The 19,265-nt window shown below is 40.3% G+C and overlaps 1 protein-coding gene across 1 annotated transcript in view; it reads right to left on the minus strand.

The window, feature by feature from the left end:
- Positions 1-19,265, minus strand: part of COL4A6 (collagen, type IV, alpha 6) — a gene marked incomplete at its 5' end in the record, with an annotated part of 88,319 nt that overhangs the window by 13,770 nt on the left and 55,284 nt on the right. The window contains 14 exon segments of the mRNA XM_009577317.1: positions 962-970; positions 1,965-2,126; positions 2,369-2,590; positions 3,751-3,858; positions 4,276-4,347; positions 9,501-9,684; positions 10,279-10,458; positions 11,461-11,621; positions 12,525-12,629; positions 14,210-14,359; positions 15,194-15,304; positions 16,040-16,109; positions 17,420-17,473; positions 18,709-18,753. Coding sequence (XP_009575612.1) covers positions 962-970; positions 1,965-2,126; positions 2,369-2,590; positions 3,751-3,858; positions 4,276-4,347; positions 9,501-9,684; positions 10,279-10,458; positions 11,461-11,621; positions 12,525-12,629; positions 14,210-14,359; positions 15,194-15,304; positions 16,040-16,109; positions 17,420-17,473; positions 18,709-18,753 — 1,633 coding nt within the window.

Below are 19,265 nucleotides of genomic sequence, written 5' to 3' on the forward strand. Positions count from 1 at the left end.
ACACTAGACAATTTGCGGACAGCTTCCCAAACTCTTTAAACACAGCATTGTTTTTAATATGACAAATGGACCTTATGGCACATGCAGCCTACTAGAAGGCATAAAGCTTAGAATTGCAAAAGCATTAGTCATCTAATAACAAAATACCTATGAAGAGGGTTACTGCCTACATCACTACACAACTGGCAAGAGTGAAACCCCTTATGATGTATCCATTTTTGTCTCCTTTACCAGACTAAACTGTAGCGCACCAGTCTTACCTTTATCATCAAGGCAGCCAAACCAGAATGGGGAGGATCATTAATGCCAGCTTCTGCTACCTACCCCACCCTCTGGGTGAACCAGAGATCAATTGGAGAGGCTTGTTTTTAAAAGTTTCTTTTCCACCTTGGTAGTTGAAGTGTTACTTCTCAAGAGCAAATTGCTCACTAAGGGAACAAGCTTCTGATTGTGCTGTCACAAAACCAACATCATATGCACTGTTTTGCCTCTAAATGTTTCAGCATGTTTCTAGCTGAAGCTTTGTAATGGTTTACAATTTTAAATAAAGGCTCAAACCATTGAAGACAGAATGCTCAGACCCAAAGAGAGGAAGAGAAGGAAAACTCAGGTGCCATCTGAAAAATGGCATTTGCAGCAGTAGCATCCAATATAGGAGCTCTGTTATATTCAGGGCTTAAATGTTTTAAGCTACAACCCGGTATTTTTTAAAGCAGAAGATTAAATGGTTGCTTTATTTAAGACATCAAAGAAAACACACACACTTAAAATCTACATATTAGGGATTTCCTTACAGGCTTCAGGCTTTGTTACTGTCTGAGCATTCTCACTACAATGGTTCTTTGCCTTCTGGTTTGATTAGCAATAATAAGGGGTATCACCTATAGTCAATGCAATTTTTGTAGCATTAAAAGCTAGGTTGTTAGTCCATGAGCTTTTATGCTACACTGCATTTTCTCACCTTGACAGCCTATGTGAAGAACCCATAACCAAACAGTGTGACATCAGAAATGGAGAGTTGGTGATAAATGGAATAGAAACATGGTGAAGGAAAAAACAGACAAAATATGTAAACAGAAAGAACAAGGGTACAAAAGAAATCAATGTTTCAGAGAGACTACAGCTGCAAAAAACTTAATCATTTGGAGCTTATCATCCTATCAATGGGAGGTTTTTAAAAACAGTTGAAGGAAAGTCACACATGGCATACAGTCTAAAAATGTAAAACAATAGAGAGGGAAAAGCAATGTTAATGTCAAAATAAAAAAACACTTTAAAACTCTATGATTTTCATCTCAAATGATGTCACTGCTTTCATTCATTTGTTGCCACTGTGCTCCATCACTGTCATTCTGCATGTCAGAACAGACGAGTTATGTCACAGACCATTATCTACTAATTCCCAGATCCTTCTTTGCTTGGTTCTCAAGTCTTGCATATACTGTTATCATGAAACACTTTAGTCAGTGCAGCTTGAGAGATACTGCTGTACTCAAATGGTGGGGTTTTTTCCCCTCAAAGTGAAGGGAAATAAATTTCTCTTCTGCCCGAGCAAAGAGAAAGACAGAGGAGACTTAAGTCCTTGTTCTGAGAAAGCCAGTAATTTTTTAATCTATCAAAGTCACATTTCAAGCAACTTCATACATTAGAAATTAATCGTCATGAAAATGGGAAATGAAGATTATTCAATGATACAGCCAGCATGTAAAAGCAGAGATGTTAAAAATATCAAGACATTTAAGATGCTTTCTCCTATCTTTCTGCTGTACTTCTTACAGCCTCAGGGCACCATTTCTAGGCAGGAGTTGTCCAGCAGTCAGAGGCAAAAAGCTCAAATTCTGCACTCTGTTACCCCTAACCAGAGGCAGGAGTTCACTCCTAGCAAATGCCAAATCTCTCCCACACTTCCTCAACATTGCAGCATTCAGCTTAGCTGCTTGTCTACATTTGAAGACATTACATACCTGGTGCTCCTGCAAGGCCAGCTGACCCCAAGGGTCCTGGTTTTCCCTTAATGCCAAAAGGACCTCCAGGCCCAGGAGGTCCCTGCAATCCAGGGACACCCGAATATCCTGGATTACCCTGTTCGCCTTTAATACCTAGGAGGCCTGGTCTTCCATCTAACCCTGGGAACAGAGAGGTGGGAGGTTACAGAACAAATAAAACAAAATTCAGACTTTTAATTAAAAAGGGAGTTTTAATAAAAGCCTTTGAGTTGCATTAGATTCTAAGAGAAAACCAGCAAATCGCCACCTGTGAGCAGCTTAGAGGACAGCTAACACAGTATCTTAAAGAGATTGGAAAGAGGAAAGGTTTTTGAAAGAGAAACAGTTCGATATTCCCAGATACAAGCAGTATCAGTGCTTACCTTTTGGTCCTGGAAATCCAAGATCACCTGTAAGCCCTTTATCACCTGGGAGTCCAGGTCGGCCACGCTCTCCCAGGGCTCCACTCTCAGCACCAAATACATCTCCAGGAGCTCCTTTCATTCCAGCTAAGCCTGAAGCACCCATTTTCCCAGGCAAACCATCTGTTCCATCCAGTCCTGGAAGTCCTTGTGACCCTTGCTCTCCTCGAGGCCCAGGGAAGCCTTAAAAACAGTAAATTTCACTCAGCAGAAGTACAGGATATCTGCTTCCAATAACATCTCTAACAAAATCAACATTTTGAAAATTTCTATGCAAGAAAAAGTTGTTTGGAAAGTTGCAGACTGTTTCAGTACTGAATTAGAAACAATAACTGGTGACAGAAAGTGATGAAACTGTTTAAAATAGTTAGAATATCCTTATCTATTATTCTTTTTTTTTTTTTTTTTTTTAAAAGAAAAGAATACTTTAGGAGTATCTGGGAGCTGCAGATAGTTGCAACTTTACAAGCTTGGTTTCACTAGATGGCAGATTAGGCAAAAACGACAAAAAAAAGGAGGAAGATGGCCATTTCAGGCTACAGACAGGCAGTATCTCACTACCACTATCAACAACAAAAGCTGCAAAGATGTTCTATTCATCACACCTTTCTTACTCTGTCCTCTATGTCAGACAACTTCTGGCACTGCGGGGCAGAAGACACTGGCAGCCTTGGTACAAGGAGGACTGGAAAGTACTGTCCCTGTACCAAGCAGACACTACACTGCACTGCTGTGTGGATGTGTCACACTGCTCAGGGGTTATGTTATGAAATCAGTGACCCCATAAAGATGACATCCCCCCTTAATGTAGTGAAAGGATAAGAGATTTCTTCAGCCATATCCAGAGAAATCTGATGGATACACAGCAACTTAGCTTTAGGAATCTTCCCTCACCACCTCTGCTTCTTGCTCTTTATTTACACAACCATCAGAAATTCCCACAGCTAAAATGAGTCCAAACGCCGCGTACAGCGTTCCTTTACCAGAGTACCACTTGGCTTAAAACAAGTTTTACACTAAACTTGTAATTAACCTAAACTGTAACAAAGCACATGACGACGGTCTCTGGAGAAACGAATTGTGTTGGTTGTCCTCTTTTCTTCCAGCAGCGATATAATATTATAGGCAGGTAACAAGTATCTTGAACATTTCTTTTGTTTTCTTCCAAACTGCAACCATTTGCTTGCAGAGATTGCATTTGGAAGGAGCACAATGGAGCTCTCAATGGAGCACTATGAATGTACCAGGCAGAAAAGTGGCCTAGAAGGTCAGACAACTCTTTTGATAAAATATTGTACACATTAATCAGACAATAAAAAGAACTCCAGTAACTTCCCCCTTACCAGGTTCCCCTTGCAAGCCTATTATTCCTGGAGACCCTGGCTGTCCTTTTGACCCATGTAATCCAGGTTGGCCTGGAATGCCAGGAAAGCCTTTGCTGCCTTTGGGACCTAAGGGTAAAAATATATTAATAAATAATATTAATGAATGAATAGTGGAAGACAAAAACACAGCACGAGAAAACAGGATCAGATCTTTTCTGCAAAGCTAGTGCTGAAAACACTCGCTGGATACACCATTTAAGCTAAATAAAGTCTCAAAGCTATGGCTGTTTCATCAGCTACATAAACACAGAAGGAGAGGGTTTGTGTTCAGAGGCTACTTGAAATGGAAAAAATGGTGCGGTCATTATGATCCTCCATGGGATTTAAGCCTAGCCTCTTTGAAAAAAAAGAACGTTGTTCTGCCAGTTAACTCTCTGGAATAACTATCACTCAGAGGAGATTAATTAGCAGGTATTATATTCCTTGAGGAATAAGTGCTTCTTGGTAGTCAGCCAGTGCATTACAATCAGCTTGTCTGCCTACCTGGCAATCCTGGAAAGCCGGAAGTCCCTGCGGGCCCATATGCTCCAGGAACTATGCAGGGCAAGGTGATACCTAAAACAAAGAAACACTGAGGTTGCACACAGCCCCTTTCAGAGAGACGGTCAGAAGAGGAATATATAGCATCCAGATGTTTTTTACAGGACATATCGTAAGTGGCTGTGAGTGAACTTACGCACATCAAACGCTGCTGACATCTCAAATATGTGATGTTAAAGAAAAGGCGTTTGGAGCCTGGCGATCGTCTAATCTCATCCCTACTACTGACTTACTGCATGACCAGTAAAAAGGTAGCAACTACTGCTGTGGACTACTTGTAGCATGATATCCCTGGCTTCCACTCAGCAACTGGTCCTCCCTATGGTAGGGGCTATGCAACAGGCACTGAAAAGGCAGTCTGTGACTCAGAAAGCTTAAGGTCCAGGCTGAGAGCTTTCAAAGTCAGTGGGCGCTGACAGGTGCTCCTAACTTAAAAATTGAGGATGTTTCTAAGCTGTATATAAACAGTACGCTATAGTGTGAAATTCTAAAATAAATGTGGACATGCAAGATAAAATACATATCTAGGGAATGAGTCCATATCTGATGACAGGTGTTTAAAAAAACCTGTCACCCAAGAGTTTAGGCCAGAGAGATGCATGCATGGAGGATGGAATAGCAAGGATTTTTTATTTCAGCCTTAATCTCCAACTGCTTTTTCTACAGTCTGTCAGACTAAGAAATAACCACATGACTTAAAAATTTATTAGCAGCAAACAAGACTCAGCAATTGCAAAGCTCTTTAACTAACTTCCACCTCTCAAAAAAAGGCTCTGTTTGTACTAGCAAACCCTCTTCAGCGGAATGAGATTTATGTGGCATTATCAGAGTTGCTAGCACACCAGATTTACCTGAAAGATCTCAAACACTTCCAACATTCCTTCTTGTAGGACACTGACAATTTGAAGTCACATTCACAGAGTCACAGAAATGATTATCACAAAACTAATTTAAGACTTTCCAACTCCAGAAATGCTTCCAGTTATTTTAAGAGGAGTCTGTGCTATAACTATAGAATTAGCTCCTGCACTGTAACAGCCGGCTTAGCCTTAAACTATCATAGATATACTTCCTAAAAATGAAAATCTAAAGGACTTTAAAAGCTATTTACTCAGAGAGATTACATACAGAAGATGACTACTAAAGCAAATCTGGGGAGGAGAGGTGGTTTTCTCCATTACTCTGAACACTTTCATATGCACAGAGAAACAGCTGCCTAACTGCACTGTTGCCCAATATTTGCTAATTCAAATCTGTCATCAACTACAAGGGCCATTAAGGATGAGATAATCAGGTATCACAGATATATTGTTTCTCATTTCCTTACAACTCTCTTTGCAGGATCCTTCTATTCAAGCTCCATTCCCAGACTGACAAACCAAATTTATTCATCAGCCATTCACGAGCACTCCAAATTGTAACTGCTTTCAGTCCTGAGGAGGTAATGTGGTCTAAATCAAGCAAACTGGAAGTATTTCTTCCAGCACAGCAACATGAGTTAAAAACTTTTTTTCAGAAAAAGATTAACATTTTCAGATGACAAATTGTATTAACAAAAGACCCTGAGTCAAACTATTTCCTGGATAAATTCAATCAAATCAGTGGACTTCTGTATGGATAATAAATATGGCTCTTTGCTTCCGACATTGACAGTGGGAATACGGGTCTCAAAATGACATAGGCCAGGACAAAAAAACTCATAAAATAAGCCAATATGTCTTTTCTGGTGCAAAGGCTGTAAAGATCCCAATGAATTTTTTGGTTGAAACAGTGTTAAGAACTGGTTCAATGACATTCTTCTTGGGTTCTTCTCAATAGATTCCAACTCAGTTCACAGAAGACTGTGTGAAAATCTTCAGACTTCAATGCCTACCTCCAACCAGACGGAAAGTTAAGCTTTCAGTTTAGGGTCCAGCCCCAAACCCAGTCAGGGTAGGCAGATTTGAGCATCCCTCTCTCACAGTGCCAAATGACAGAAAGCGATTCTGGTTTGACCTCCCATTTCTATCCCGTTTCATTTCACCCTCAGCCCTAATTTTCATGATTTCATTATTCTGACTTGTGTGACTGATTTCATCATTCTGACTTGTGTGACTGATTTCATTATTCAGACTTGTGAAAAGAAAGAACAATCCTAATCTCAAATTCCAGCTAGTTGGGGGCTGCTAACAGGTATCAGCTCCAGTATAAAGAAGCAAGCAAGGCTCATGGGGAAGGTGGGATGTAGCAGGGAACGAGAGGGAACACAACCCCCAGGGTGTCTAATCTACTCACACATTGAGATGCTATGCAAATTCTGAAGGAAACATCAGAACATTTTCTACTTTGATGTGAGAGAACGAAAGGTCAATTCTCAATTCATTACTTTTATCTTGATGTAAGGCATTCACTGATAGCAAAATTAATTTAAAAATGACTATACTCATGATAACATATCTACACAGAGTTGCAATAACAATTCCATTCTTACACAAAGGCAAAGAATGCTCTGTTTTCATCTGTGACAGCAATTAATCTTTATAGTCAGCACTACCTTTAAGAACAGAGGTTCAAAACTAAAATACCATGATCCAATTTATGCTTCGAATGGATATGGGCACCTAATACCATGACTGCAAGATGTAACACACACATTGCTGGCCTGCACTTGGGTACACTTTGACAGGGCATTCTTTTGATAAAGTATAAGTTAAATGGTAGGGACACAAAATAAAAATTCCAGTTCTGGTCTTGTGCAATCCTATGTGAGCGTGATGCTGAATGCTTTATAAAATAAAAAGTTGAGGTCCATCTCCGAGACATTTCCTCCTCAGACGTAGTGCAATAAAGAATGACATTTTTCAAAAAGCAAGCATTCGGGGAAGTAACTGGCATGGAAAGGGAAGTTTAATTAATACTGTTGCATTCACATCACATGGCTTTAAGGACTCTCTCATGTGAGTTTTCCAAAAACAACTCTGTACAATAGCATATTCTGTATTTTACATTATTAGTCAGTAGTAGAATACTTGAACAATGGCTATTTCATGTGAGGATAACTGAAATGCAAATCGGACTGTTTCCTTATGTGTTTTGCAAAATGATGTAAGCAAGGCTTACTGTAAAAATGATATAAGCAAAACTTAGTGTTCCCCAGCTACTTAATACCCTACATTATCACAGTTTACAGAATAATATCCAAGTATCAAGAAAATTAAACAATTATGAAACCATCATGTCAGGCATAAAAGTGAAATATGGGCAATTCTAACATTTTTGAGTAATCTCACAATACCAGGTAAAAATCAGTCTAGCTTTTTATAAAATACTGAGTTAGACTTTTCCAAAGCAAGACTGTTTCACTCTGTTTTACCGCACATGGCATGAACTCGAGCAAAATTCCTCAGTGGTGTCTTTGACATGGTAACTTCAGTAGGTCACAGTCTCTTTTTAAATGTCTTTCCTCATTTTCACAACAAGGCCTTTCAGTCTGGGCAGTATAAGAAATGATTATTTCTTCCACCCACACACATTTCTTTAATATTAGATGAAACTTACTACATCAAAGGGTCTTTTAACATATGCAAATTATTTCCTAGTATGGAGGGAATGATGCATTCACAAGTTTTCTTACACATCTCTATGGAGGTGCAAACTGAACTGGCTAATAACTTATTCACACTTTCTCACGTATTTTGACTATAGATACTCTTCTACAAAGGACCATTCATTGTTAGCAAAGCTTTGATGTAGCATTCATAATAAGCTAGCTTCTGATGTGCTCCGCAGAATATCTAGAGTTCACATCATGCACAGCGCATTTTATTTTTCCTTATCTTACAATGCAATTTTAATTTAGTGGATTTTGTAAGAGACAATTTACCAAACAAAGACGTAAGCATTCATAGCTATGAATTAGTAAAGCTTTTAGCATTTAGCATGTGACTTGAATTGGAAAAAAAGCTTATGCAGACTGTTCCAGGGGGACATTAATGCTAGCTGTCTCCTCACCCCATAACAACAACCCAGCATGACACTGATGTGAGGTAACATGCCACCTGGCATGTCTGTGCAACCTTCCCAGCGCTATTCTGGCCTAGCTCTCACCTCCCTCTGGGTTTAAGATTCCTCTGCCAACTCCTCATACTGCAGTGATCTTACCGCCAAGGTTTGTGAACTCAGAACACCAGTTTATCAGTCCAGAAACCTATGCAACAATATTATGCTTGCAAATATATTGATTCTGCACTATTGATACTGACAGAATTACAAACCTAGAAGCCTAAGCATACACAGAATGGAAAATACACTGAAAATCAGCAGCAGCAAAGAAAAAATACTGTTTATCTTAAATTATATTTAAATGGCTGACATGGAATCAAGACATTGGGACTAGCTCTCTGTAGTAAATTTGTTACAAAAACATTTTCTATAAACATGTAGACATATGACTTTCCATGTAACTCACTTTGAACTCTGAAAATGAACATAAAACATCATACACGAGACATTATCAAACCTGTATTTACCGACTTTATCACTTGTCATTATGGTATGCTTTAGGTACATATAATGACATACCAACTGAGCCAAACTGTAGTACCTCAGGAAGCAAACAGTCCAGAGCTGGTTGCACCAGTCATAATTGAACTCCCTACCTGACTGTCACGATAATGTCTTATTCACCAATGCCCGTTCATACACAAAATGTACTACAGTTTCTTCTTTTAAAAAAATCTGGAGCTCTTCTTATTTCAATAATAGTAATAGTTCCAAAAACTGATTCAGAAGTCTCAGATACCAGTGACTTACTATTTTTACCTGGACAATGAAGTAGGCTGAGCTTTTTAAAAACCTCATGTTATCAATCTTCCTAACTACCTTTGGTGTAAAATGGTTCTCCACCAATAGTCAGTGAGTAGCTCCATCCAACACTCTTAGTATTTGAGTACTATTTGAGTATTTGTTGCTTATTAGCTGTGTCCTCCTTAGCATGACAACTTGAGAAAGCTGTGACTGCTGTGTGAGGTCTGGTGAGCCCACAAACCAGTTTCAATTAATTTAAAGACCAATCTTTAATCTAATGCAATCTTCTGGCCTGGCTACAAGCACAGCAGTAAGTTGAGTGCCATTTGACTTGTAGCAGCTTTGCACCTTTTCAAAATAAGAGCTGACCCAGCAACACCTACCTGGAGGGCCTGGAAGACCTGCTTGTCCTGGAAATCCATCCATTCCTGGGTCACCTGGTGGCCCACGAACTCCACTAGGACCTGGATATCCAACACCAGGAGAACCAGTTTCTCCACGATGGCCCTTGGAGCCAGGTAATCCTGGCAGTCCTTTTTCACCTGGGAAACCGAGCCCGCCATCACCCTGTGCACAGCAAAGACAATTACAGCTGAAAATCAAAGAGACATAGAAAGAATATACACCACAATCATTTCAACAAATGCATAAGAGTTTGGTCGGTTCTGTGCAAGGTTCTGATGGGCCTGGGAAGGTACATGGAAACCACTGTAAATTATCCATCAATATTTCAACATGCAGGAAAACTCAGTGGCTCTTAAAAATAATATTTTATGTTGTATTTGCCAAAATATAAATATTACATATTCTGAAAGACATTTACTGTCTTTTTAATTAAAAAGATTCTGGTGTGATTTTTCTATTCCAAGATTTGACTCATAATTATGCCTACAGTGTCTTTTATCTTTTAGGACACAACATAAAAACACATTAGGGTCTACCGCACTACTGGAAGTTTATCTTTTGACTGGGTAGCCAAAGGCATAATCAGTGCCAATTATTAATCCTGACCAAGACAAATTTGTGCTCAGGGACTGTGAGCTTTTTATGTATTTGGAGATTTACCACAGGGCTAATCAGGACTAGTAAACCAGGCCTTTCTGTTGTCTCTGCTCCTTATTCCAATTCTGAAGCGCTGCTGCTAAATTAATCTGAACTTACTGGAGGCCCTGGTGGGCCTGGCAAGCCTGGAAGTCCATCCCTGCCAGGGGTTCCCGGGATGCCTGAAGGTCCTCTGGGTGCTGTCGCACCACGGTCCCCACGAGCACCTCTGCCTGTTGCATAGGACGAGTCCCCTTTTTCTCCCTTAAGGCCTGGAAGACCTTGCTGACCAGCCGAAGCCTACAGACCAAAAGAAAAAAACAGGAATATGAACATGCAGAGGAAAGGCTTTGCTTCTTAAAAATGTCATATGAGGACAGGACACAACGACTGGAGCTAGAAAGAATCTCCAAAGGGTTTCCTATTGTATACCTTACGCTTAAAAAAAAAAAAAAAAAAAAAAAAAGAGGAGGTTTGATTATTTCCAAATGTTTCAATCAAGTCACTACAGTTTTACAGTGGCAAGCCAAACCCTGGTATATAGCAGTATAGTGACAGCAATCTTGGACGGCGTCTGGGAACATTACATCACTCATGATGTAACAGGGCCCAAGTATTGAATCTTCTTCCCTATTACTTGGTGTGCTGCATTTACTGACACTGATAAAGATACTCTGAAGACAAAAGACTGGTATCTTTATGGACTATGATTTTCAAAAGTAAATACTGCCAATGAGCAATGCTCAGCACAAACAAAATCCTGTTTGTTATGGTTGCAGTTTCATAAAAAACACATCTCAACTCTCACTAATGTATTTAGCATACAGCAGCTGAGAAGATGACTGCATCTATGGCACACAGTTTTTTTTGCTATGAGCAACGATGTGGAAAGATCTCACCATTCGATTTTTCAGGTCTTCTCTCCATGCAGACGTATATCTGCTTCCCAAGCCAGCCCTCACTTAGGAAGAGCCCTGGGTTTAATCCATGTATGCCTACGGCCAAGAAGCCTTGGGATGAATAATTGTTACTGCTTTTCTCTTGACTGCTGAACGTGCAATTCTCAGAACTTAAGGACCATTTCTTGTCCCATTTTTTATAGGTGATAATTTCTCCACTTTCAGCTTCTTTTCACAGATCAGTTTCTGGGTTGCTTTTTTTTTTTTTTTTAAATCCAAACAACAAGAAGAAATTATGCAAAAAAATGTGTTCTGTTTTCACTACAATCAACACCAGCAATTGCACATGGGCACTTTTTCTCCTTTAATTCATGACAACCAACATAAACTCTTCCTGCCTTACCGGAGGGCCTCGCAGTCCTGGTGCACCCACAGTGCCTGGGTCTCCACCAATGCCCTTAATCCCAGGCACACCAGGGCTTCCCGATGGACCTGGTGGACCTGAGATGCCTTTTAGACCAGCTCTTGTAACTCCTCCATCACAAGCACAATCACCTGCCTCTCCTGGAAAATAGAGTCAACACTCCAAACTGAGTTTCATTTGGATAAAGACCCTTTTCAATTGCAGGAGCTCCATAAACAGTATTTGATTCAATTAGGACAAAGCCATTCTCGTATGATTTGATTTTGTGCCTACTCTGCTCAGGTGATGTGAGTGTCAAGCAAGTGGAGCTCAGGTTTTGTCCAGGTTAATTTCTATGCAATGCCCATCACCAAATTACCATGTGCAGCACGAACCTCAGCACTTCTTGACTTCAAAGGTTTAGACTCTCCTAAACAGATGGTTTTAGGAGAGTTTTAGGACAGAAGTCTTGTGGTTTTTTAAAGAGGTAGTTATATATCAGAGAAAGCAAATCTGTACTCCCACTCACATAGGTTACAATGACCCTCAGCTGGATATTTCTGTATTTCCCCGAATCGTAACTGGCCATGGATCCAAACAGTCACAAAGCACAGTGATATCCACGTCATCATGGCTTTTGCTGCTGGTTCTGTCACACACTAAGACCCAAATTCTCATCATTTTTAGCACAGAGGAGAATAAAATAAAGTTTCTCTGTCATTTCCAGCCTATACTGCAAAAAGCAGTGAACAAGATCTTATTTCTAAGTCTCATTACATCTTATGGCTTTAAAGTATAACTTACTTAGCTAATTTCCTGGGTACGAGATGTTTATCTGCTTATTTGCCTGAGCAGAGTAGGAAGTAGGAAATAGGATTTTGCTGGCAGTGCTTGGCACCACTCTCTCTAAATTGTAAAGGCTGTCGGCTCCTTTAATCCATCTCAACCTCCTGTGATTTGTCATAAAGACTTCCACTTCATCCCTTAGGATATTAACCACTTGTAAATATCTTTCTGAGGCCCAATGACTGCTAAACGGCTCTCCCAAAACAAGAGTCAATTACCTTTGTACCCCTTTGGACCCAAAGCTCCTGGCAACCCTCTTTGTCCAGGCTCCCCTGGGGCCCCAGTCCTTCCATCCAGGATCGTGTCTGGGGGGAATGAAGGGCCTATATGCAGAAAGAAGGCAAGCAAAAGCCATAAGAAGGCTAGATTTCCAGCTCATTAATTACTTACAATGTCAGTCATGCAACTGACAGAAATGGCACCGGATCAAACTGCAACTGTGGAAGTTTCACAAGGAGATGGAACTTGGTTGGTGTCACAGGCTGCAGTCCTCTGCCATACGTTTGCTTCTAGTTTCTCATACAGAAAAGCAAAAGCTCTCACAATGTGGATGCAACAGAGTTTCATTCCTCTACTGCTCTACCATTGCACTTTTTCAAAGACTTAACAGTTGGCCGAAGAACTAACCAAACTGTGAACTGGTTGTATAAAGAAGGGCAAATGACTTAGTTCATGGCAGATGTGCCTTTACAGCTCTGGGAGAAGCTGAGACTCATATGGATAGAAGTTGAAGGGACAAATCAATGTATTAGGTGATTGTGATGTCCTTTTTGTTGGCACAGAAGCTATCATATATGAGCAGTGTCCCTGCTGCTACTGGCATGGTAGAGTCATCCCCAGGGCTACCTGCCTTCTGCAGAGCTCCTCAACTTCTCATTACATTGCTGCAGCTCAAGAAAGAGACTGAAAGGCAAAAAGGTTATGGGGACTTTCCCTGTCCCTCACAGGAATTATTTTCTACATCTCTTTATATGCTGAATAGAATGAAACATGAGCTGACAGAAACAGCAGTGGAAAGTGATCTAACATAATCTAAAACTACCGTGTCTGAAAACCCTTCCCCTCAGTGACAACAGTAAGATGGAGTGCTGACCAGCATCCGTCTGATTTTCCATGGAAACAAACCACAACCATCAGCTAAAAACAGCTACAAGAGCTTTACAGACTCTGCAGAAAAATGACCTGGATTTGACTAGCAATTGATAAGAGAGCACTTATTTCTCCTCCACAGAAAATCATCTAATCAGACCATGCTCATTGGCTCCATCACTGCAGTGTGCCCTGTTTTGAAAGGTAGGCTCTCAAAAATAAAACAGGATGTTTGAACTCAGTTTATGGCAGAATGGTAAAACACAAGGTTTGTGTAAAATCAACCCTTTTTATGTAATACTCAATTTCTGAGGAAAACAAAACAATGCATAATTAATCCAAACAGGGCATCCATACAAATGAACATGTAAAAATAAAATCACATTTCCTTAGGTCTGAAAACTGTCTCTTCAGGCATCCTATCTGACTCGTGGTACCCAAAACACCTACTCACAAGACTAGATATTTACCCCAGATGCTCATAAGGTCATGGTCTATTCTTTATCTAAGCCAGTAGGAGACTAGCCTCGAAATTCAAAGTCCTCGGTGTCATAACTTGTGTCTACACAACCTTGTGCTTCAGTTTCTCAGGTTACCACTCTAACAATAATTAGCTGTATTTTCTTACTTGAGAGGGGTGGCTGCTGATACAGATATTTAAGGTTGTGAGTTACAATCACAATGAGGTGTCAACCAAACATTTAAGATTTACAGAGGAATAATCCTTACTGGCAAAGAAATAAATATATAAATGATTATTTGTCTTGTTCCACTCTGAATCCAATATGAAAACAGATGTTAAAAATACACATACGTGGTGAACCAGGCAATCCTGGTGCTCCTGGCAGGCCCCGTAAACCATCTCTGCCAGGAGTGCCTGGTAATCCAATCGTTGCTCTTCCTGGTTCTCCCACTTCACCCTTCACACCTGGAATACCTGGTGACCCTCCGGAGCCCATTCCATCTAGACAACAATGACACAATGAGCAGCTCTCCAGCAGCAAACACATTCTAGTATTTTTAATGTTATGAAAATTACTGTTGTGCCCTGAACTGCAATCATGTTAGCACAGAACAATTTATAATTGCACACAAAGGAAAACTTACTAATCGGAGGCACCAACTGGCTCCCATTTACACTCTCCTTTGGTCATCCAAAAAACTTCACAAGGCTGCATTTAAGTCCCATTGATCAGTTAGACAATTAACTATGTAAGACTGTTGTTTATTTATTTCCTTTGAGTGAGATAACTTCCTTAGTAATTCCTAGTTTCTGGATCATTGCAGGCCAGGACTTCACTGATGACATTCAAGTGAAACAGAAACTTTCAAGTGAGATCTTTGATGAGACAAATGGGTTCCACCTACAGTGGGTTTACCTAGCCAGTCTGTTAGCTCTCTATTGCAAATATGAAAAGTCATTAAAAAAATAATTTTCAAAAACATTTGCTATTATTTAAAATGTAGGAAAGGTTATGCCAATCAATTCATTCGAAATGGAAATCAAACAACCAACCTCCTGTGTACACTGCTACACCAAATATTCACACCTGAAGACTTACCTGGGCTGTAATCATTGTGGGACTAATTCTGCTCCCATCCAAGTCAACATACTTGGCTTCCCTGTGTGTCATCCCTGCCTCTTATGGCTCATACAGCAGTCTGCAAATCAGCCAGCTAAAGGAGCAGGGAGAGGCTTGCTCCAATACCTTCACCATCTCCAGGCCACTACCCATAGTCTTCTCAGCAACAAACACAGAAAACAGCCTGCTAAGGGCACTGTCAGCAGCTGCTTTACCTCTCTCCAGGCCTGGAAACCCTGGAGCTCCTGGAAGGCCTGGTAAACCACTGATCCCTTCATCTCCTGGGGGACCAGGTATTCCCGGGTTTCCAGGGTCACCCGGGGCACCTATTAGAAAAATACAGAAAAACAAGGAGGAAGAACTCATGAGAATTTCTGCTGAAAAACTCCGTTTAGTCAATACCCTGGTGGCCACTGATCTCATTGACAGCAAAGGTTGCAAAGCCGTTAGCAGTAAGCCTGTTAGTCAAAGTTACCAGTAACAGAAAAAATTCCTCCTGACCTGGTAGAGGTTGTTTCAAACTTGACTGCATGTAAAGGAGGGAGAATAGGAGAGATCATATACTTTGTCCCCTTACCTTTATAGCTTTAGAGACTGTTTCCATACAGGCTTCATTCAGCTGTGGTGTTAATTCCGCTCATTTTCTTAACAATATTGTTACCACATTGAATGACAAATAATAGCAGAATGACATTCAGAGTACCCATTTCCAAGCAACACAAGGAAGCCATTTTTCCTTAGTACACTGAAGAAAGACACACAGGTAGACACACAGCACTTCCCCATGCTCACACAGTCAGCCTCCCAGGCACTAAATTTCATTCTGCCTTGAAAGATATCATTCTGCAATGTGGGGATTAAAGGTTTATTTTAAACTCTGAAGTTATGAATATGGGACCAAACGTATCTGTATGCCAACAACACAGAAATTAAAGGAAAAATAACAAGGGATCGGTTAGACTCAATACACAATGTGGAAAATTGGTAAAATATAGTAAGAAGGAAAGTTGGATCAGAAAAAGTGCTTTTGACAAGTTCCGAAACAAAACGGAAATGTATACCTGAAATGACTACACCTTCCCTGTCAATAACGATGGGAGGGCCCGGGGGACCGATGTCACCTAATTCACCCTGTAGAAGAAAACAGATTCATGCCACATTCAGAGGGGTGATGGAGGGGAAGACTGCTTGTCAGGAAACAGACTGTATTATGGTAGCAATGTCTGTGGTCATTCACTGACTAACCATCATTCTTTTTCTTGGTGAAGAATTCACTTCGTTCTTCTGCTATTCACAATAATCTGCTTCCTGACTCACCTACTTCCTGTCCGATGAAACTGATGGCTGCTTCAGATAAAGTGTTTGCTACTATCCAGTTATCCTCTGAAGGTATCCCGTTACCTCAATAGGAAGCACAGACATGTATATACCATGTGTACAGAATTGACCATATTGACCAATATCAGATAGATCGAATTTGTTAACCTTGTGGTAAAAGCGAAAGAGCTGCTATGAACATACCCATTTTTAAAAGCATTCATCACTGCAGCTATGTGTTGCCTTGGAATCCTGAATTTCAATCATAGGAGCTTCCAGGAAAATGGGATTCCTCCATAAAATCCCCCAGGCAGAACAAGCAAGTCGTGACAAACTGCAGTATCATTCCTTCCTCTCACTCTAACACTGTATCAAATCCTCTTTGAAATAGCAAGTGCAAAATCCAGCTGTTGTCCAAATTGCCATCATATTTATAATATAAACACCATGCAGTGAGCCAAGGCAGTGCACACTTTGTTGCTTCTTCCAGTAATACTCCTCTGTGCATAAACCTGTACTACTACTTCTTCCATGTGCTCTGCATAAAAAAGCTCTTCAGGTATTTGCATTCCACTTCAACCACTCTTGGTGTCAGATAAGTGTTTTTCACAGCAAACTACTATCCAACCATTTTCCATTGAGTTTCCAGATGTCCAACTGCCCAAGTTGTGAGATACCCAGAAAATGTCTGCTAAGCGTTGCCTATCTCCAGTATGAGAAATTGAACACGTTCTTTTCAAGCTTGTCAATACTTGTAGATCTGTGATCTAAGACTTCAGATAGCCTTGGCAACTATCTTAACATCCACTTACTTCCACCTAATCTTGTCTCAATTGTCCAGTAAATATGGCATTGGTGTAAGGATAAAGGAGACCAGAGAGACTACACCTACAATTGTAAGTCATGAAGTTACATGAATGAATATTGTAAAGGTATTAAAATATGTTCATAGTTCAGTAACCATTCATTTTTATCCTTAACAATAAAGTAAATGAGGAACTGAAATATACCAAAAATTACAGTGATACAGAGGTAAAGAGATTTGATTGAGGTAATGATACTTATTCATTCATGCAAATATCTTTAAAAAAGCAATGCTTTAGTATTTTCATGTGAGAAGTTACCTTCATGCCTTCGACTCCATCCAGTCCTGGATAGCCTGGAATACCTGGATGACCCTGTAAAGTCACACAGGTGAACGCTGTTACACAGTGAGACAATAAGACAGTGGCATTACTGGTTAGCTAAGACATCTGCAGTGCCCGGACCTGAATCACAAACCCAATTCATTGTCCTACCAAACATTTGCAGAACAAATAAAGAAAGCAAAAACTGATGGCATCAATTTCTCAGCACTCACAAAATACCAGAGCTCCTTTAGGCCTCCTTGTGCTGTAAAGATGGTGAGAACTTGTGAGCAGGCACGAGAGTGTCCAAACCAGGAGGAACCCTTGGAGTTCTCACAGAACCATAGAAATGCTTGTGGAGTGAGGAGTCTAGAACATTATTTTCCTTGTCCCCAACACTTGCCCCTCCACTCTGTTCCCTCTCCAACAAATTATTGGCATCAAAACACTTAAAGTGACACTGGGAGATCCAGCTCTCCAGCTACCCATTTCCTGGTAGCGTTCTCAGGGACTCCAAAATTCCCCTTCTGGGTGCGTGACTGGAAATCTCCACAGAACTGATCTACTGTTCTCTACTGGGTAACATATTCAACCTGGCCCAGTATGGATTGCAAATCCCACTGCCACTGCAGACAAAATGGGATATTCCAAGAGCTCTGGAGCAGGGAATCTTAACTTTAAACGTCACCTGTGATGCTGAAGTCTTGGACAGCTGTAGGCCCCAATATAGCCCATACACAGTATTGTTGAGAAACTTGTCATACAGGGCTTGTTTTTAATCATATAATTGTAACATATAGATATGAATTAGATTATATTGGAGATACCATCACCTTCAGTATATCTTGAAAAGGACATACATAAAACAAAATATATAAGAAAGTGACTGAATTCCAGGATGCAAAATGAAAATTGTATTTCTGAAAGTTGCTTTCTTGAACAACTTCCACTGCTGTATCTGCAAGTGGAAGTGCTTTAACGTGTTTTCAGCCACTTGATCACCTGGCCATTTCCACCCCAAAAGAGGAAAAGTGGGAGAGTTGATTGTTCCAGGAGGGAATGTACAATTTCCAATCTGTGGAGATGGTCCTCTGAATACGTAAGGATAACCAGAGACACAGTTAAAGGGATCTACAGTTTTACGCATCAGCTCTCACTAGTTTAGTAAGTCAGGTGCATTCATCCATCAGAGAACTTGGAGTCACTAGATAAGGAAGTCAGTAGATCTTAAACAGTTAGATAGCTTCTGTAACTGTAAGTACAGTAAAAAATAAAAGAAATTTCACCTTTCTCCCAGGAATCCCATCAGATCCATCCAGTCCCAAAAGACCCTAGAACAGCAAAAAAACCATTAACTTTCAGAGGCTCTATCTCAGTCTGGTCTTATTATATCAGGCTCCAAATATCTCAGCACCAAAGAATGAAAAGGTAAAACTTTCAAAAGGAGAAGCTACCACTGATTTTCCATATCTCTCAATAATAATTGAAAGAATTCAGCAGAATAACTGATAAAAGAAGTCTTATCTTCTTTAGTCATTGTCTTTCTAATCAGCGGTTCAAGTAAAATAACTCATGGTGTCTTGACTTACTAGGAAGTTAGGTAGCTAGTTTGTAATTATAAAGCCATGAAACTTAATGCAATCAAGACTTTCTATCTTGACAATTTATTCTGCACATGCAGAACAGAATGCCTTGGTCTTCTTGTTGTGTATAAGCACGTCTCTGCAGGGTCATCATGGTTTGAAGAATCTATGGCTGGTGTGTGATTGAGCATGCTGTTAACTCCCGCAATCATTGACTAGTTAAACCAACATCTATTGCAGCTTGCCCGTTTGCTTCCCAA

This window comes from Fulmarus glacialis, unplaced genomic scaffold (assembly GCF_000690835.1).
Source record: "Fulmarus glacialis isolate BGI_N327 unplaced genomic scaffold, ASM69083v1 scaffold445, whole genome shotgun sequence".
Taxonomy (NCBI): domain Eukaryota; kingdom Metazoa; phylum Chordata; class Aves; order Procellariiformes; family Procellariidae; genus Fulmarus; species Fulmarus glacialis.